A 21,833-nucleotide genomic window follows, 5' to 3' on the forward strand; every position below is an offset into this window, starting at 1 on the left:
ACTTGTTATTACTTTTTTAGACAAGGACAACCCATCAGGCGGAAAAATGATCCCCAGTATAAGTGCAAAGTTCCTAATACACTACAACAAATCTATCCATTTACGACGGTTTTTTTGAACTAAAATCGTCGTAATTGAGCAATTTACGACGGGAAAAAATCGTCGTTTTTGGTCGAGTAGTAAGTTCATTTTTTCGTCACAAGATAAAATTGCGTCGCAAGTTCAGAAGAAGGGACCCACATACTCAATAAAATAATAAATCTACTTACGACGGAAAATATCGTCGTATGTTATAAAGTTACGACGAAAAATATCGTCGTATGTTAGTTACTTACGACGGAGGAATCATCGAATATTTTCTTGTGGGTCCCACCTTGATAAAATATAACATAAATGTACGACACAAATTTATGTCGTAAATTAGTAACTTCCGACAGAAAAAACTGTCGTATGTTAAGATCTGGGGCTAACTTACGACGGAATATGTGATGAACGACCGTCGTAAGTTTGTATTTCCAGAATAGCCAAATTCTGATTTTTCAGTTTACAGCCATTTTCGGCTTCCAATTTAAATTCTAAATATGTCAAAGTCTAATGAAATCACAAACTAAAAACAAAAGACATTTGTCGTAAACACAATTCCAACAACATATACATTTATGATTTTATTACATCAAACCCAATAGCAAGTACAAGTTCAAACTGGTAAGTGGAACACTCCCGAATCAGAAAACAAGGATCTTTAGTGATCCATGTTACATGATGCATAAGTATCTAAAGTTACATAATTATTTCAATTTTCAAAATCCAAATGCAGGAGCAACCCTATACTCCTGTCCTTCTTGACTCTTGCTGCATTTTTCAAAATAATCAAAAAGTTACTTCTTGTCACTAAAAATAGAAAATACACTACCACAGGTCTACACATATGTTAAATTTATAGGGATAATGAGTACCAAAGATAATTTAAAAGAAACCTTGATTTTCAGCTGTTTGTTGACATGTCCAAGACGACGTTCCTGCCAATACAAAACAGTAAAACATATTGTGGCTCTTTATTTATTACAATATGTGAATAATTGAAATGATAGAAGATTAGAACTGATCATAAAACTAAATTCCTACAGCTCCCAGTACTTTCACACTTAATAAAATCTCTGCAAGCTAAGCCTAACTATTCAGACCAGCACTTGAAGGGTCTTTGAATACATTTGATGTTGTTAGAAGTCAAACTCTCTCTAGAAGATATCACAACAGCTGGTTCGAATAAATATTTTAAATATCTAACATGATAGGAAGTCAACCATCAATATCAGCAGCTAGCTAAACCCATGATAAATGGTGGGCAAAATAAATGTTACAGTATGCAAGATTGATGGTCAAATATGTGTAAGCACAAATGGAAAAGGTGTCACCCTTAGAAGTGTACACGCAGTAGCTAAATAAATATGATGGCGTAGAACATGGTAGGCTGGCAGATTACAAGACTTCATCTAGGTTTGAAGTAATACAATGTTAGCTTAAAGTCCTCATGTATTAACTAGACAGTAAATATCAAAGAAAGCATGCATGCAGCTGGCTAAGTTTCACGCGGTATCATCAAGTAGTATAAATATAGGTTAAGTATTTGTTTGTAAAAAAACACACCTGAAAAGAAAAAACACACAATAGTTGTTGAGAAAACAGAACAAAGCTGAAGCTCTTTGTTGAGAAAAATAGCCAGCAGCCTTGTGTTTATGTCAAGAGTGAAAAAGTTGTAGCTTATTATTGTTATTAATATATACAATTGTGTGTTTGGTTTATTATCAAAAATATAAATATTTGTGAGGTCCATTTTTCGTTTCCAACAAGTGTTATCCGAGCCAAGGTTACGTTCGTGAAAAATGGCAAATATGGTGCAACCCAACATTCCAAAATTGACGTCCACAAATTACGGGAACTGGAGTATTCAAATAAAGGTATTACTCGGTTCCTACGATAATTGGGATATTGTCGAAAGCGGGTATGACGAGCCCACAGATGCAGCCGCTGAAGCAGCCCTGTCAAATGCTGAGAAGATGATTTTGAAAGAGACCCGGAAAAAAGATAAAAAGGCGTTATATATAATTATTCAAGGAGTTGACGAATCAACCTTTGAAAAAATTTCAAATGCAAAAACGGCGAAAGACGCGTGGGAGATTCTGCAGAAATCATTCCAGGGTGTCGAGAAAGTCAAAAAGGTTCGTCTCCAAGTACTACGTGGGGAGTTCGAAAATTTGAAGATGAAGAGTTCTGAAAATATTGGTGAATTTGTTACGCATTTAAAAACGGTGACAAATGAGATGAAAAGAAATGGTGAAAGTCTCGACGATGTTCGGGTCATAGAAAAGTTGCTCCGTTCATTAACAAGAAAATTTGATTATGTTGTTACTTCTATCGAAGATTCAAAAGACTTGTCAATGATTTCTATTGATGAGCTCGTAGGTTCTCTTCAAGCCCACGAGCAGCGAATGAACCAGTATGATGATGTAAGCCATTTGGAAAAGGCGTTGCAAAGTAAGGTGTCCATTGGTGACAGTTCTGGCAGTAGCAGTTATGCACGTGACAGAGGTGGCTTTAGAGGTGGCTACCGTGGTGGACGAGGACGAGGAAGGCAGTCTTTCAATAGAGGCCAGACATTTGAAGGATATCATCCATCTGGTCGTAGTCAAAATTTTAGAGGCCAAGGACGAGGCGGATATCAACAACGAGGTGATAAGTCTCAATATCAGTGACTGTAATAAATATGGTCATTTCAGTTATGAGTGTAGAGCACCAAAGGTGGAAGAAAGAAGCCATTTTGCAGCAGCAAAAGAAGACAAAGATGTTGGCACTGCTATGTTCCTCACTTACAAAGGAGACGAGGAAAGCAAGAAGAATGTTTGGTATCTTGACTCAGGGGCCAGTAATCACATGACTGGTCACAAGGAATTATTCACGGAGATTGACGACACCATCAGCGGAGAAGTTACTTTTGGTGACTCGTCAAAGATTCCGGTGAAAGGAAAAGGTACTGTCACGATCATGTCAAAGAAAGGTGAAAAGAAATATATAAATGATGTTTATTATATTCCTGCATTGAAAAATAATATTATCAGTCTTGGCCAACTTGTGGAGAAAGGATATAATATACAGATGCAGGACAATTCCCTCATCATCAGAAATCAAGTTGAGGAATTGATTGCAAATGTGGAGATGTCAAAGAATCGATTGTTTACGCTTGATATGCAAACGAATATGCAGAAGTGCTTAAAGTCGGTCATTAAAAATGACTCGTGGTTGTGGCATTTGAGATATGGTCATCTTGGATTTTCTGGCCTGAAATTATTGTCAAAAACAAAAATGGTGGACGGTTTGCCAGAAATCAATGAACCAGAAAATTTGTGTGAAGCATGTGTAAAGGGAAAACAACATCGACAAAGTTTTCCTGTTGGAAAATCATGGAGAGCCAGGAGGCCATTGGAGATTGTTCACACAGATATTGCTGGTCCATTTGATATCTCATCACTTGGAGGTAATAGATATTACCTAATATTTATCGATGATTTTAGCAGGAAAAGTTGGGTGTATATCATCAAAGAAAAGTCAGAAGCTCTTGATAAATTCAAGGAGTTCAAAGCACTGGCAGAAAAGCAAAGTGGTCATTATTTGAAGGTACTCAGATCAGATAGAGGAGGCGAGTATACTTCTAATCTGTTCAGAAGCTTTTGTAGAGCACATGGAATCAATCATCAGTTAACAACGGCCTATACTCCTCAACAAAATGGCGTTGCAGAAAGAAAGAATCGCACTATTCTTGACATGGCAAGGAGCATGGTGAAAGCAAAGCACATGCCAAGAACTTTCTGGGCGGAAGCCGTTCAATGTGCAGTTTATTTGTTGAATCGTTGTCCAACAAAAAGTGTCAGAAACAAAACTCCGAATGAAGCATGGAGTGGTAGCAAACCATCAGTTGGACATCTCAGAATTTTTGGATGTATTGCATATGCCCATGTTCCTGATCAGAAAAGAAAGAAGTTGGATGATAAAGGCGAGAAATGCATATTTACCGGATATGACAAAAGAAGCAAGGCATACAGACTCTACAATCCCCTAACGAAGAAATTAATCATTTCTCGAGATGTTGAGTTCGATGAATCAGATTACTGGAGATGGAGCGAGGAAGAAAAAAAAGTTGTCGGCTTATTCTTTAATGGTGATGATGACGACGGTGACAACCTCAATAATGAAGATGACGGAGATGATGATCAAACTCCTCCACCAAGTCCAAATCAACAAACACCTAGATCGACACCATCCACGGGAGGAAGCAGCAGTTCAGGGGGAGCACCGAGAAAGATGCGGAGTCTGGATAATATTTATGAAGCAACAAGTCCGGTACAAACAACCTTTGATTATTCCTTATTTTGCTTAATGGCTGAATGTGACCCAGTTACATTTGAGGAAGCTTCTGAAGAAAGCAAATGGAACAAAGCCATGGATGAGGAAATTGGCGCAATCAAGAAAAATGATACATGGGAGCTCACAGATCTTCCAGAAGGACATAAAGCAATTGGCGTCAAGTAGGTCTACAAGACAAAGACAAATCAGGACGTTGAAGTGGAAAAGCACAAGGCGAGGTTAGTGGCTAAAGGCTACAAGCAGCGATATGGCATTGACTATGATGAGGTGTTTGCCCCAGTTGCACGAGTTGACACCATCAGACTTCTTACAGCAATTGCCGCTCAAAATCAATGGAAGATTTTTCAGATGGACGTGAAGTCGGCATTTCTAAATGGTTATCTTGAAGAAGAAGTCTATATTGAGCAGCCTCCCGGATATGTTCATAAAGGCAAGGAAGATAAAGTCTGTCGGCTGAAAAAAGCATTATATGGTTTGAAGCAAGCTCCGCGAGCATGGAATACAAGGGTTGATGAATATTTTCAGAAAAATGGTTTCGTGAAGAGTCCATACGAGCATGCCCTCTATACAAAGACAAATTCAGGGGGAGATATTATGATCGTGTGCTTGTACGTGGATGACATGATCTTTACAGGAAACAACCCTCGTATGTTTGATGATTTTAAGAAAGTTATGACTAACGAATTTGAGATGACAGATATTGGTCAAATGTCATACTTTCTTGGAGTCGAGGTGAAGCAAAAGAAAGATGGGATTTTTATGTCTCAGAAAAAATATGCGGAGCAAATTTTAAAGAAGTTCAAAATGGAGGAATGCAAGCCAGTAAGCACGCCAGCAGAACTGAGCATAAAGCTCAGAGTTGATTCAACAAGGGATTCGGTAAATCCGACGTTGTTCAAAAGTTTGGTTGGAAGTCTGAGGTACCTAACTTTTACTCGTCCAGATATAATGTATGCAGTTGGATTGGTCAGTAGGTACATGGAAAAGCCGAAACAAGATCACTTCATGGCAGCTAAAAGGATTTTGAGGTACATAAAAGGTACACTTGATCAAGGTCTGTTTTACACGCATTCTCAAAATTCAAAATTAGTTGGCTACTCAGACAGTGACTATGGCGGTGACTTGGATGACGGGAAAAGCACTTCAGGCTATATTTTTCATATTGGTTCAGCGATATTTTCGTGGTCATCAAAAAAGCAGCAGACAGTTGCCCTCTCAACATGTGAGGCGGAATACATGGCAGCAGCAGCATGCGCATGTCAGGCTATGTGGCTAGGCTACATATTGGGCGAGTTAAATATTGCGAAGGAAGGTCCGGTTCAAATTTATGTGGATAATAAATCCGCTATTTCTCTCGCGAAAAATCCAGTGTCACACAGTCGCAGCAAACACATCAACATAAAATATCATTTTCTTCGCGAACAAGTAAATGATAAAATTGTGGAACTGGTACACTGCAAGACCGAAGAAAATTTAGCGGATATCTTTACGAAGCCATTAAAGCCGGATGTGTTTGCAAAAGTAAAAGAAAAGCTCGGGATGGAAAGTCGAGTTTGAGGGGGAGTGTTAGAAGTCAAACTCTCTCTAGAAGATATCACAACAGCTGGTTCGAATAAATATTTTAAATATCTAACATGATAGGAAGTCAAGCATCAATATCAGCAGCTAGCTAAACCCATGATAAATGGTGGGCAAAATAAATGTTACAGTATGCAAGATTGATGGTCAAATATGTGTAAGCACAACTGGAAAAGGTGTCACCCTTAGAAGTGTACACGCAGTAGCTAAATAAATATGATGGCATAGAACATGGTAGGCTGGCAGATTACAAGACTTCATCTAGGTTTGAAGTAATACAATGTTAGCTTAAAGTCCTCATGTATTAACTAGACAGTAAATGTCAAAGAAAGCATGCATGCAGCTGGCTAAGTTTCACGCGGTATCATCAAGTAGTATAAATATAGGTTAAGTATTTGTTTGTAAAAAAACACACCTGAAAAGAAAAAAACACAGAATAGTTATTGAGAAAACAGAACAAAGCTGAAGCTCTTTGTTGAGAAAAATAGCCAGCAGCCTTGTGTTTATGTCAAGAGTGAAAAAGTTGTAGCTTATTATTGTTATTAATATATACAATTGTGTGTTTGGTTTATTATCAAAAATATAAATATTTGTGAGGTCCATTTTTCGTTTCCAACAGATGTTTGGTCAGGTTTTTCACCTTTTGTATACATCTATAAAAACTAATCTCAATAGTGTTATTATTTTAGTACATTTGAAGATTTATAGAGTTGTAAGATGGAGTACATATTGGATTTTTGGTCACGTTTTTGTTTTCATTCATTAATTCTTAATAGGACTTTTTATACTACACTACTCTATTGGTACCTATACTTCATAGAAAGCAGAAATATATAGGGAGGTTCGTGTTAATATCTAACAGTTAGTTCAGATACCATGCTGCGGAGCTCCTCCATTTGTTCAGCCATAGCCTGTGACTGCATACATATAATATAAGTGTATAATCATTTATCATTTATTAGATGGGAGCAGAAAGAAAAGAAAGATTTCTAACTAAACTAAATTATTGTTAAATTTTATAAGTGAGGTTAAAAAAATTAAAGTAATCAGTTTAGAAAATTGATATTTTACTACACACTCGGATGATTTTTGTATAGCTAGCCATTGTTTTCTAATTAACTTTTTTGACATTGTTACCTTTCTAAATATAGAACAGTGTATTGTTCTGATTGTGCATAGTATATATGCAGAAGTTATCAGTCACATACACATACAATATGTTACCAGTTTGAAGCAGTAAAATACTGTGTAATCTTGTAGTTAATATTCATGAAGAATTAATAATGGTGCTGCAAACAATTTCCACAACATGAGAGATTACACATATACCAGCATAATGTTAAAGTACATTACAAATTAAACATAAAATATTTATACTTAGTCCATGTTGATGAGCATTTACCAACATTAAATTTAGTCTTTTTCCAACTCTTATCTTTCTGATCACATTCAACATTGTCAAGGAGAATCATTTGAAGGATAATGTTGGGGTGGGGGGTACCACAGAGAGGATATTATATTACAAACCCCAGGCTGACAATTTGCACAGAGAGAATGGGGAACATAAGTTTTTGTAGTAAAAATATTCTCATCTAATCATACATTTTTCTAGTACCAAAAAAATAAACAATTAACAATTAATTTTCTTAGCGAGTATGAGAACGTTGATTTGTTATACAAGTATACCATTAAGGCAACTGTTGTATCCTTCTCCATTGACTCTTTCCCAGTCTCTGTTTTACAAGACTCCCCCTGCCATTCTTAAATATAATAGTTAAGCTTTAAAACTCTGAATAAACTGAAATTAATTAATTAAAGATAATAAAAAATATTAATCAATATTATTATAAAAATCAATATGGTAAACCAGTGAGTTTAATAAAATAGGGAAAATAACCAAAAAGCAACTCCCACCTGTAAATGCCATATCAGAATATGTGCGAATATGTCACTCCTGTGAGCAGCCCTAAGCAAGTATCCTTCAACTAATTTCTGCAATTGAGGAAAACTCTCATTTACGCAGAAGGTATTAAACCCTATTCAGATAGCTTTATACACTGCTTAGACAGAGCCCTCTTAAAACAACTTACCAAACGCATCATGATTTTTCCAAATTATCTTTTCTGGAAATTAATTCTAAGTTATGTTAAAAAGTCTAAATTATCTTTAGTTTGTTAAGATAAGAAATTGGCTTCTATTCTAGTGGATGTAGTTTATCACTTAGTAGTTAGTAGTACTAGATAGAGTTCGAGTTAGCTAAATGTTAGGAAAGTAGTTTCTAATTTGCCTATATATGGCTTATTAGTAATTTCAAATTCACAATGCAGAAAGAATAAATATAGTGTTTCATTGACATACTTTTGTATAAATATGTCAATGTTACGTGTCTACGATGGGATTTTGTATAAATATAGGGTCCAAAGTCCAAACAATCACTCTGTAAAAAAGCCCATTATCGTATGGGATCAATGTTATGTTTCTATGATGGGATTTTGTATAAATATAATAGCACAAGATAATGAATGATGACAGCCATCTTAAATAAAGGTAATGATAGGATTTGCAGTTTACCTGCTTTTCAAATTTTAATGATGAGAACAAAATTGATATATCAAAATTTAGCTCACCAAAATAATCATGATAATTGATACAGTACAAACTTGTATAAAGCAATGCTTTCAGTAAAAAAACAGAGAACTACAAGAAACCTCAAGTAAAGAGAGGTTTATCTCATCGAAGTAAAATCGAAGTTAGAAAGGTAGCTGCTCGACAAATTACAGTAACAAACTAGCGTCATCACCTCGCTAATTTACTTGATGATATACTTGATTACAAATAAACCTTCAGATTCAAGATGAACTGCATTACTTAATCAAAGAAAATTACCAATTAGTACTTGAGAATTCACATATAAATAGGTTAGGCCTAATTAACCTCATTTTATCATCCATGATCAATTTTAGGAGTTAAATATATCGTTAATTTATCACTGTGTGTTAATTTAAATAAGTTGTTTCACTTTCTATAACACAATACATGTGGTACAATCACTCAAAATCATACATTTGATAGTTTAGTACCAAAATATCTAAAAAGCTAAAAATCAATTACTCAAAATCACAAAATCTTTTACAGAACCAATTACCCCGAGAGAGAGAGAGAGAGAGAGAAGGGTGAATCAAGATACCTTAGCTTGAGCCATAAATTGAAACTCTAATCTTAAAATCCTGACTTGTTATCCAAACATTAATTGAATCTTCAGCTTCCTTCGTTGTTCACTAGACTTGTTATCCAAACCCTAATTGAACCTTCACCTTCAGCTTCCTTCGTTGTTGACTGGACTTGTTATCCAAACCCTAATTGAAACTTCTGCTTCCATCTTTGTTGACAGAGTGAGAGAGAAAGATTAGGTTTAGTGAGACAATAATACATCTGAGAGGTAGATGTATCTTAAAAATGGGTGGAAATGGGTTGTACTAAGTGCCGTAAATTTTTACTTCATACAGTAATAAAAAATTACTTTTAAAATCCTCAAACATTAAATGATGAAAACTTAATACATGGATTACAGATTTACAGTTGTCTTGATCCCTTGAACGTTACCGAACCTACTTAAGTATTACGGAAAAGAATTTAATAAAATACCCTTAATTACAATCTTAAAAATATGATGGACTTAAAGTATACTCCTCGATATTATACTTAATTTCTAATTAACTTTTTAAGATAATATATAAATTTATTTTGATTATGGATCAAAGTATAGTTAATTTAACTACAAAATAATCAACACATTATACATAAGCTGGTGGTGTTTATCTAGTACACACCCGAAATATAGCGGTTACGAGTTTTTTACGATAAAAGAAAATTAATAATACATGTAATATGAGATGGAGGGTGTATTAAAGTAGATACCGTGTAAACATCTTATGCGCACCTACTAAAATAAATTTATTTGAATTTTTTAAATTACATTTAATTTATATTTTTTAAAATACCTTAAAATTAAATGGTGTTAGATAAAGATCTAATAGAATATTTTATAATACAATCAATTAAGATTGTAAAATAATCATAAAATAGTTTTGATATTCTTTTAAAATTATAAAAGATATCATTAAAATGTATGTACTAGTATTAAAAGGTAGTGATATTTTATTATTTAATAAAATGTAAATTTTGGTAAATTTCTTGTTTATTTTAAATAATTTGATACACAACTCTATGCGCCCCATATTTTGAATAATATTTCAAAAACTTGACTTTAACTCATAGAAGTTTGGCACAAATTTTATAAACTTTTTTAAAAAAAATTACAATAATTTTTATTATCTGTAAATGTATATATTTACAAATTGAGATGAGATTATGCACATTTGTTTGACTATGTCTTGATTATCTTACCATGTAAATTACTTTACTTATTGATTCTCTTTTCAATTTATGAAAATGGCATACCAGCAATCTATTACTTTTGTAGATAAAGACCCATTTAAGATATAAAAAAGAATTATAATCCAAACAATTAATAGCTTTATTATGATAGTAAGTAATATGGAATAACTGCTCATATATGATGATAATATAAACAAATTACAAATTATATTATGTATTATAATCAAGAAGCAATTTTTTTGCTTCAAGTGACATTAAGAATAAGAACTTGCCAAATAAATTTCGTTTCACATTCATATATGAGAAAGATCTCATTAAACATGTGGATTCTCCCCTTAAATATAATTTAGTTCTCGAGTCCTAGCAGCAACCTTTGACCATATTGGCATAACAAGCAATACATGTTCTTCTCATTCTTCCTTGTAGGATCATGGACCTCACATGCTTCAAAGAATGTTTGGCCAAAAATTCTTTGAACCATGCCATATCTTCCATAGCTATTCTTGATGATGCTGATGATCTTTTCTTGAATATCATTTAGTTCTTGAGTCCCATCCATGAAACATGTCTGAAGTCATATTAGCTTTCAGAGATTCCTTTCTCGTGGTAATGTGTAAGCCATAACTCAATTAATAAATATCCTATTAATCAGTTTGTTCAACCTGTTAGCCTCATGTCCTAAGGATATGGTGCTACCAGCCTACCACCGCCTCCAACTTTAACATTACAGCTCACAATGGGATTAGCAAGGCCAGCAACAGGCATCTCAAACACAAATGCCGCAAGAAAACAACAATGGTGGGTAGTATCGACCCACGGGGATTGCTTACCATGGGCAAAACCATCAGCCAACTCCGCCGTCATCCGCACAGCGGCAATGAGATCCTCTGTTAGTACAGGGCATGTGACATTTGTATATTAGGAGAAACGTTCCAGACATATGACTAAATTTGCAGAGTTATGCAACTGTCCACCTATCAAATCCTTCCTGAATTTCCTCCCCGTAGTTTGTTTGGGAGGGAAGATCCGGAAAGGAAAGCCCGACTCGGAACAGAACCGGGTCGAAAAGAAGCGAGAATGGGCTAGGGCTGGTCCAGCGGCAAATTAGCAGAAGTAGCACAAATATTGGGGCAGGGAACAGAGAATGAAGCCATATTGATTTAAGAGTATCACAACTGATGAAATGAAAGTATGGAATGGAATGGAGATTAGAACTAAAAGAGGGGATTTGTTAGGGAAATTGGGGGGTGAAATTTATGATAAGAAGTGAATGTGAGAGTTAATGTAAGGGGGCGATACTTACAATGTTGTGTGTTAAAAGTCCAGGATGTTCATAGAGTTGGCCCGTAAATTCTCAGCATCCTTTCAGCTCGGTAATGAAGGAAGTTGTGGACCATGAAATCAACATAGTTTTGATATTCTATGGCTTAATTGAGTTATGGCTTACACCATACCACCGGAAAGGAATGTCTGCAAGCTAATATGACTTCAAACATGTTTCACCGTTAAAGGTTGCTGATGGGACTCAAGAACTAAATTATATTCAAGAAAACGATCATAACAAAATATGGGGAGGAAATTCAGGAAGGATTGGGAGGTGAAAAGTTGCATAACTCTGCAAATTTTCGTCCTATGTCTGGAACGTTTCTATAAATATACAAATGTCACATGCCCTGTACTTACAGAGGATCTCATTGCAGCTGTGGTGACGACGGCAGAGTTGGCTGATGGTTTTGCCCATGGAAACCAATCCCTGGGGTCGATAGTACCCACCATTGTTGTTTTGTTGCCGCATTTGTGTTTGAGATGCTTGTTGCAGTTGAGCTGCTGCTGGTTTTGCTAATCCCATTATGACTTGTGAAGTTAAAGTTGGAGGCCGTGGTAGGGTGGTAGCACCATATCCATAGGACATGAGGCTAACAGGTTGGAGAAGCTGACCAATCCTTTAATAATTCCTATTCATAATATACATCAAAAAAATGAAATCCAGGATTATATGAAAAAAATTATCAAAGAGGAGCCACCTAAAAGGGCCTATTTTTCATAAAGTAATTGAGCTAAGCAGACATGTTAAATTAATCTTAATGATGTGATCGTCTTCTCATGCGATCTCCCCTTCTTCTTGATAGCTTAATCAAAACTAGACTTCTCAACTTGGAGTTTAGGACGGCCCATATATGTTTCTAATCTAGGTTTTGGATGGGATTATGAAGGCCAAAGTTTATTTATATACCATCATCACAACCGGGAGGGAATATGGATAAAGAGTTTTTTTTGTTTAGTCAATGGTAAAGAAGTTTCTAGAATATTGTTATAAATTTTCTATTCTATTTACTGATTTTTTTATTTTTGATAGGAAATAGAATTTAATGATTATGAACTATATTTTAACAATATTGTACAATTTATTTATTAATTAGTTAGTACCTTCATGTATTCATTAATTAGTAATTTTTTATTTTATTTTTAAAATTCGTATATAGTAGTTTAAAGTGCATGATATTTATTGGGAAAAAAATAACATGTTTGTGAAATCAATTTCTATCTTTTTACTTTTCGGTTTTAAAATAGCCACCAAATTAAAATGGTATAATATGGTTTTAACACCATAGTTATGTGTGCAACATATTTTGTTCTTATAAACAAAAACGTTATGACTTAAGATTTAAGAGTATCACAACTGATGAAATGGAAGTATGGAATGGAATGGAGATTAGAACTAGAAGAGGGGATTTGTAAGAGAAATTGGGCGGTGAATTTATGATAAGAAGTGAATGTGACAGTTAATGTAAGGGGGCCATACTTACAATGTTGTGTGTTGAAAGTCCAGGATGTTCATAGAGTTGGCCCGTACTTACATCAAATTCTCAGCATCCTTTCAGCTCGGTAATGAAGGAGGTTGTTCTAGGAAAGAGGCAACCGAAGAACTCCTCTTGTGGGCAAACTAAAACCATACCGTGAGTGATTTAGGAGGTATATTGATATTTGTTAATTGAGTTATGGCTTACACCATACCACCGTAAAGGAATGTCTGAAACCTAATATGACTTCAAACATGTTTCACGGTTAAAGGTTGCTGATGGGACTCAAGAACTAAATTATATTCAAGAAAACGATCATCAACATAACAAAATATGGGGAGGAAATTCAGGAAGGATTTGGGAGGTGAACAATTGCATAACTCTACGGTCCTATGTGTGGAACGTTTCTATTAATATACAAATGTCACATTCCCTGTACTTACAGAGGATCTCATTTCCGCTGTGGGGACGACAGCAAAGTTGGCTGACCGCTTTGCCCATGGAAAGCAATCTCTGGGGTCGATAGTACCCACCATTGTTGTTTTGTTGCCGCATTTGTGTTTGAAATGCTTGTTTCAGTTGAGCTGCTGCTGGTCATGCTAATCCCATTGTGACGTGTGAAGTTAAAGTTGGAGGCGGTGGTAGGGTGGTAGCACCATATCCATAGGACATGAGGCTAACAGGTTGAAGAAGCTGACCAATCCTTATAATAATTCCTATTCATAATATACAACAAAAAAAATTGAAATCCAGGATTATAAAAAAAAAATTATCAAAGAGGAGCTGCCGAAAAGGGCCTATTTTTCATAAAGTAATTGAGCAAAGCAGACATATTAAATTAATCTTAATGATGTGATCGTCTTCTCATCCGATCTCCCCTTCTTCTTGATAGCTTAATCAAAACTAGACTTCTCAACTTGGTGTTTAGGACCGCCCATATATGTTTCTAATCTAGGGTTTGGATGGGATTATGAAGGCCAAACTTTATTTATATACCATCATCACAACCGGGTATGGAATATGGATAAAGAGTTTTTTTTGTTTAGTCAATGGTAAAGAACTTTCTAGAATATTGTTATAAATTTTCTATTCTATTTACTGATTTTTTTATTTTTCATAGGAAATAGAATTTAATGATTATGAACTATTTTTTTCACAATATTGTACAATTTATTTATTAATTAGTTAGTACCTTCATGTATTCATTAATTAGTAATTTTTTATTTTGTTTTTAAAATTCGTATATAGTAGTTTAAAGTGCATGATATTTATTGGGGAAAAAAATAACATCTTTGTGAAATCAATTTCTATCTTTTTATTTTTCTGTTTTAAAATAGCCACTAAATTAAAGTGGTATAATATGGTTTTAACACCATAGTTATGTGTGCAACAGATTTTGTTCTTATAAACAAAAATGTTATGACTTAAGATTGTGTTTAATTAAAATTTTAAGAAATTTATTTAAAATTTTAAAATCACACTTAATTTCTATTTTTGAAAATGCCTTAAAATTCAATGGTATAAATAAAGATTTAAAAGAATATTTTATAATACAATCAATTAAGATTTTAAAAGAACAATAAAAAAGTTGTGATATTCATTTTAAATTATAAAAGGTATTAAAAGTTCATGAGATTTTATTATTTATTAAAATGTGTATTTTGGTAAATTTCTTATTTATTCTAAATCATTTGATACACAACTATACATTCCCCGTATTTTGAATGATATTTTGAAAAGTGTATTTTAAATCATAGATGTTTGCGAGGTTTTTATGAATAATTAACAATAAATTTTTTTACCTCTAAACGTATATTTACAAATTGAGATGAGATTATAGAAATTTGTTTGATTATGTCTTGTTTATCTTGCCATGTAAATTACTTGAGTTAAGGATTGTCTTTGGATTTATGAAAATAACATTTCCTAATTACAAGTACCTGCCATCCTAGACTTGTAATTACTTTTGATAAGTGCAAAGTGCGAGATAACCCCAATGTGTCCTAGTAAGGACAACCCAATGAATAGAGATACAGGGCTACCAAAGCACACACTAAGCGTTTATGAGCGTTCCCCTATAAGGACAACGCTCAAGAGGGCCTTTTCCTACTTCGGGTGCGCCTTGTGAGAGCTCCTCCGGGGCTCCTTCTCCTCTCTTGTATGATTCTTATGCTTCATCTACTTCCCTGTTTTGTTGTGGGAGCAATATCCTTGCTAATTATTTCAAGTCATTTCACTTGTGTTGCGGAGCGGTCACCCCGTATGGCCACATAGCATGGGGCGCGTCGTAGGGTAGTCTGGGTCATTTCCCCTGAGTCCGGATCATTCTTTGTTCCTTGACTACTTCAATCTTTCTCCCTTAGCTTAGAATCGTATTTTATAGACTTCTTATCAATACGTGTTCTTCATCATCGTCTTGTAATATAGCGACTGTCGTGGCATCGTTGTTGTATCGGTCATCGCGTACTTTTTTTATCATAGTTATTTTGATCTCCCATTGTGATGGTCATCGTAATCATTCATATAAAACTTTACCAATCGCCGTTATAACTCTTCATCGTCAACAGTTATCGTAAGCGACTCCCATATAGGGTAAACATTATAGGGCGCGCCCGACGCACCTAACACGCGTTGTCCGAAACTCGTCCGTCTTCTTCCTCGACGTTGATTCAACCAATTTTCTTAAAGATTGAAAAAACTATTTATATAGTATTTATGGTACAACATCTTGCGATTGTAATGAAAAGGAATCTATTGTCTATCCATCAGAATCAATGTTAGTAGTTGTAACCTGTCAAACAATTAGACTATGCAAGGATATCCAACATTGTACCAACATCACTTTTATCATATATTGGCATAACTGTTTTAATATCTAAAGGTTCGACGCTTATTCAGAACAACAAATCTTAATAACCTTCATTGTTCCCTATTTCGTTGCAATTTAGTGCCTATCAATAAGTTGATAGTTCTTTGATAAACATAGACAATATACTTGCAATAAACAATAATATATGCTTCCAATTTCCTATCATATTTTCCCAATGAATCATTTTGATGTTAAGAATAGAGAACGATAGGAAGGAGTATTGATCACAAAAAGATAAAGATAAAGTGTGCACAAAATAATCACAAAAATAAGGACCCAAAATCTGACAAAAAGAATGTCTCAATTTAAAATAATGTGTAAAAAACAAGACTTGTGGTACCAAACCAATAAACAGTAAAACCCCTAATTCTTATAAATATAATCATATAATAGAATAAAGCTTATATTTTAACATTTAAATCAACATGTGGACCATGAAATAAAGAGAATTACCCTTGTAAGCCATTACTAGCTTAAACTCGTGCTATGCACGGGATTGCGTATTAATTTTATCAAATAAATTACCACAACTTTGAAAGTTACTTTTTTGTACAAATTAAGACTAGTTTGCTATAATAATTTTCATTTTTTCTCGTAATCCATTGTTGTATGTATACATATTTTTCTACTATTATAGAAAAAGAGGGGATTTGTTAGAGAAATTGGGGGGTGAAATTTACGTTAAGAAGTGAATGTGAGAGTTAATGTAAGGGGGCAATACTTACAATGCTGTGTGTTGAAAGTCCAGGATGTTCATAGAGTTGGCACGTACTTACATCAAATTTTCAGCATCCTTTCAGCTCGGTAATGAAGGAGGTTGTTCTAGGAAAGAGGCAACCGAAGAACTCCTCTTGTGGGCAAACTAAAACCATACCGTGACTCATTTACGAGTTATATTGATATTTATTAATTGAGTTATAGCTTACACCTTACCAGGGGAAAGGAGGAATGTCTGAAAGCTAATATGACTTCAAACATGTTTCATGGTTAAAGGTTGCTGATGGGACTCAGGAACTAAATTATATTCAAGAAAACCATCATCAGCATAACAAAATATGGGGAGGAAATTCAGAAAGGATTTGGGAGGTGAACAATTGCATAACTCTACGGTCCTATGTCTGGAACGTTTCTATTAATATACAAATGTCACATGCCCTGTACTTACAGAGGATCTCATTTCCGCTGTGGGGACGACAGCAAAGTTGGCTGACGGCTTTGCCCATGGAAAGCAATCTCTGGGGTCGATAGTACCCACCATTGTTGTTTTGTTGCCCCATTTGTGTTTGAAATGCTTGTTTCAGTTGAGCAGTTGAGCTGCTGCTGGTCTTGCTAATCCCATTGTGACGTGTGAAGTTAAAGTTGGAGGCGGTGGTAGGGTGGTAGCACCATATCCATAGGACATGAGGCTAACAGGTTGGAGAAGCTGACCAATCCTTTAATAATTCCTATTCATAATATACAACAAAAAAAATTGAAATCCAGAATTATATATAAAAAAAATATCAAAGAGGAGCCCATAAGGGCCTATTTTTCATAAAGTAATTGAGCAAAGCAAACATCTTGAATTAATCTTTTTGTTAAAAATTATAACTTGCAATTGATTTATATAATCAATTTTACAAACTAGGTACATACCTTTTAGCACAAGAATGATGTGATCGTCTTCTGATGCCATATCCCCTTCTTCTTGGCCGCTTAATCAAAACTAGACTTCTCAACTTGGTGTTTAGGACGGCCCATATATGTTTCTAATCTAGGGTTTGGATGGGATTATGAAGGTAAAACTTTATTTATATACCATCATCACAACCAGGTAGGGAATATGGATAAAGAGTTTTTTTTGTTTAGTCGATGGTAAAGAAGTTTCTATTTACTGATTTTTTTTATTTTTGATAGGAAATAGATTTTAATGATTATGAACTATTTTTTCACAATATTGTACAATTTATTTATTAATTAGGCAGTACCTTGGTGTATTCATTAATTAGTACTTTTTTATTTTATTTTTAAAATTCGTATATAATAGTTTAAAGTGCATCATATTTATTGGAAAAAAAAATAACATCTTTGTTAAATGGATTTCTATCATTTTACTTTTCGGTGTTAAAATAGCCACTAAATTAAAGTGGTATAATATGGTTTTAACACCATAGTTATGTGTGCAACAAATTTTGTTCTTATAAACAAAAATGTTGTGACTTAAGATTGTGTTTAATTAAATTTTAAGAAATTTATTTAAAATTTTAAAATCACATTTAATTCCTATTTTTGAAAATACCTTAAAATTCAATGGTATAAATAAAAATTTAAAAGAATATTTTATAATACAATCAATTAAGATTTTAAAATAACAATAAAAAAGTTGTGATATTCATTTTAAATTATAAAAGGTATTAAAAGTTCATGAGATTTTATTATTTATTAAAATGTGTATTTTTTCTGAATTTCTGGTTTATTTTAAATCATTTGATACACAACTATACCTTCCCCGTATTTTGAATGATATTTTGAAAAAATTATTTTAAATCCTAGATGTTTGCGAGGTTTTTATCAATAATTAACAATAATGTTTATTACCTCTAAATATATATTTAGAATTTGAGATGAGATTATAGATATTTGTTTGATTATGTCTTGTTTATCTTGCCATGTAAATTACTTGAGTTATGCATTGTCTTTGGATTTATGAAAATAACATTTCCTAATTACAAGTACCTGCAATCCTAGACTTGTTATTACTTTTTTAGATAAGGACAACCCATCATGCCGAAAAATCATCCCTAGTATAAGGACAACTCAACCAATACATATACATGGCTAACAAAGCACACATAAAGTGTTTATCAGCGTTCCCCTATAAGGACAACGCTCAAGAGGGCCTTTTCCTACTTCGGGCACGCCTTGTGAAGGATTGGAGTCCTACAGAGGACTCATTTATGCCTAGGACGCGCCTTAGGCATGGAGAGCTCCTCCGGGGCTCCTTCTCCTCTCTTATATGATTCTTATGCTTCATCTACTTTCCTGTTTAGTTGTGGGAGCAATATCCTTTCTAATTATTTCAAGTCATTTCACTTGTGTTGCGGAGTGGTCACCTCTTATGGCCACATAGCATGGGGCGCGCCGTAGGGTAGTCTGGGTCATTTCCCCTGAGTCCGGGTCATTCTTTATTCCTTGACTGCTTCAATCTTTCTCCCTTAGCTTAGAATCATATTTTATTGACTTCTTATCAATACTTGTTCTTCATCATCGTCTTGTAATATAGCGACTGTCGTGGTATCGTTGTTGTATCGGCCATCGCATACTTTCTTTATCATTGTTATTTTGATCTCCCATAGTGATGGTCATCGTAATCATTCTTATAACCCTTTATCAATCGCCATTTTAACTCTTCATCGTCAACAGTTGTCGTAAGCGACTCCCATATAGGGTAAACTTTATAGGGCTCGCTCGACGCTCCTGAGACGCGTTCTCCGAAACTCGTCCGTCTTCTTCCTCGATGTTGATTCAACTCATTTTCTTAAAGATTGAAAAAAATATTTATTATGATTTTATGGTACAACATCCTGCGATTGTAATTAAAAGGAATCTATTGTCTATCCATCCGAATCAATTAGACTATGCAAGAATATCCAACATTGTACCAACATCACTTTTATCATACATTGGCATAACTGTTTTAACATCTAAATGTTCGACGCGTATTTAGAACGACAAATCTTAATAATCTTCATTGTACCCTATTTCGTTGCAATTCAGTGCATATCAATAAGTTGATAGTTCTTTGATTAGCACAGTCAATATACTTGCAATAACCAATAATATATGCTTCCAATTTCCTATCATATTTTGACAATGAATCATTTTGATGTTAAGAACAGAGAACGATAGGAAGGAGTATAGATCACAAAAAGATAAAGATAAAGTGTGCACAAAATAATCACAAAACTAAGGACCCAAAACCTGATAAAAAGAATATCTCAATTTAAAATAATGAGTAAAAGACAAGACTTGTGTTACCAAACCAATAAAATGTAAAACCCCTAATTCTTATACATATAATCATATAATACAATAAAGCTTATATTTTAACATTTAAATCAACATGTGGACCATGAAATAAAGAGAATTACCCCTGTAATCCAGTACTAGCTTAAACTCGTGATATGCACGGGATTGCGTATTAATTTTATCAAATAAATTACCATAACTTTGAAACTTATTTTTTTGTACAAATTAAGACTTGTTTGTTATAATAATTTTCATTTTTTCTCGTAATCCATTGTTGTATAATTAGTAAATTATTTGTTCGTTATGTTTACATATTTTTTTACTATTTTAATTTTTAATATATTTTTTTAATTATAATGTTGTTAAAGTGTGTTTATTATAATAAATTTTTATTGCATTTATTTATTATTAGATTACGTCTTTAATCTATTTAGTATTGAGTGTTTTTATCATAATCGAAGTGTTTTTAGTTTATATCTACTTATCACATTTACAACAAGTACCAAATAATTTTGACCGTTAATTTTGTTTTTATTCTAACGGTTCGTAGGTTTTATACAGTATTACTACCAACCAAATTTCAAATCCATCTCATAGTAGGGGCACATCGATTATTAAAATAAAATTTTAGCATTCTGGGCAAGCATTTATGTATATTTATTTTTTAACGTAACTTATTACAAAAGTTTTTTATAAATTGGAAACATATCTAAAATTAAACATACCATTGATTTATAGTGTATATGATTCTATCAATGAAAAAAATTGATGAATCGAAGTGAAACTGTTATGTGAATGGTGATTTGGGTGATATCCGGTTCTGAAAGTTAAAAGAATTAGAGTACAATATAGAAATCGACTCGACTCTAGAGCCTAGATCGAATGAAATACAGACAATGGACCTTGACTGAAGATAAGAACTCAAAATTGGAAATTTTAAAAAAATATTATAATATATGTATACATAAATATATAAACGGGATCGCCTTATTAACGAATTGGATTAGCCTAAATTCATATCCTCTCCATTTACAGTCGGATTTTTCTTATTGGATAATATCTCGGGTCGAAATTTTAATGGGTCAATTCATATACGCGGATTGGATCAGGTCGGTTCGGATTTTCGCTCCATTGACAAGCCTACTCGGGATTTAAGTATACATAACAAGCACTTGATGCCATCATTAACTAATATTAAAATAAGTTTTTAATTTTAGTTTATTTAATAATTTAATTTTTTTCAAATGAATATGCTGAATTATCATGTCACACTGGTTTGTTTTTGTTATTGTAAACTGCCAAAACTAACAAAACTTGGGTAATGTGTGTAAAAGGATGGACCAATTAAACATAGGTTGAGAAAATATAAATGAGGACAGATTTCAAATAGCGGCTAAATTAAAGTGGTACAATATGATTTTAACTCGTTAGTGATGTGAATTGTCATAATAAATGTGATTCAGGATTGTGTTTAATTAACATTTTAAGAAATTTATTTGAATTTTTTAAATTACATTTAATTTATATTTTTTAAAATACCTTAAAATTAAATGGTTTTAGATAAAGATCTAAAAGAATATTTTATAATACAATCAATTAGGATTGTAAAATAATCATAAAATAGTTTTGATATTCTTTTAAAATTATAAAAGATTTCATTAAAATGTATGTACTAGTATTAAAAGATCGTGAGATTTTATAATTTAATAAAATGTAAATTTTGGTAAATTTCTTGTTTATTTTAAATAATTTGATACACA

At 33.4% G+C, this 21,833-nt stretch overlaps 1 protein-coding gene across 6 annotated transcripts in view; it reads right to left on the reverse strand.

Moving 5' to 3' along the window:
* Positions 1-646: 646 nt before the first annotated feature.
* Positions 647-21,833, reverse strand: part of LOC141707686 (protein AGAMOUS-LIKE 6-like) — a 49,240-nt gene continuing 28,053 nt past the window's right edge. Inside the window, exons 1-6 of one of the 6 annotated variants that reach the window (XR_012569119.1) lie at positions 9,185-9,423; positions 7,912-7,989; positions 7,684-7,757; positions 6,873-6,914; positions 978-1,019; positions 647-852 (exon numbers count right to left, since the gene is read on the reverse strand). Coding sequence is in view for 4 of the 6 variants with exons in the window: in XM_074510998.1 (XP_074367099.1) it covers positions 826-852; positions 957-1,019; positions 6,873-6,914; positions 7,684-7,749; positions 7,912-7,989; positions 9,185-9,199 (291 nt within the window). In the remaining 2 variants the exon portion in view is untranslated. Of the gene's footprint in view, positions 853-956; positions 1,020-6,872; positions 6,915-7,683; positions 7,758-7,911; positions 7,990-9,184; positions 9,424-21,833 lie in introns of those variants that run through there. The other 5 variants (XM_074510998.1, XM_074511000.1, XM_074510997.1 and 2 more) reach the window with 5 other exon arrangements.

This window comes from Apium graveolens, chromosome 2 (genome assembly GCF_009905375.1).
Source record: "Apium graveolens cultivar Ventura chromosome 2, ASM990537v1, whole genome shotgun sequence".
Classification (NCBI taxonomy): domain Eukaryota; kingdom Viridiplantae; phylum Streptophyta; class Magnoliopsida; order Apiales; family Apiaceae; genus Apium; species Apium graveolens.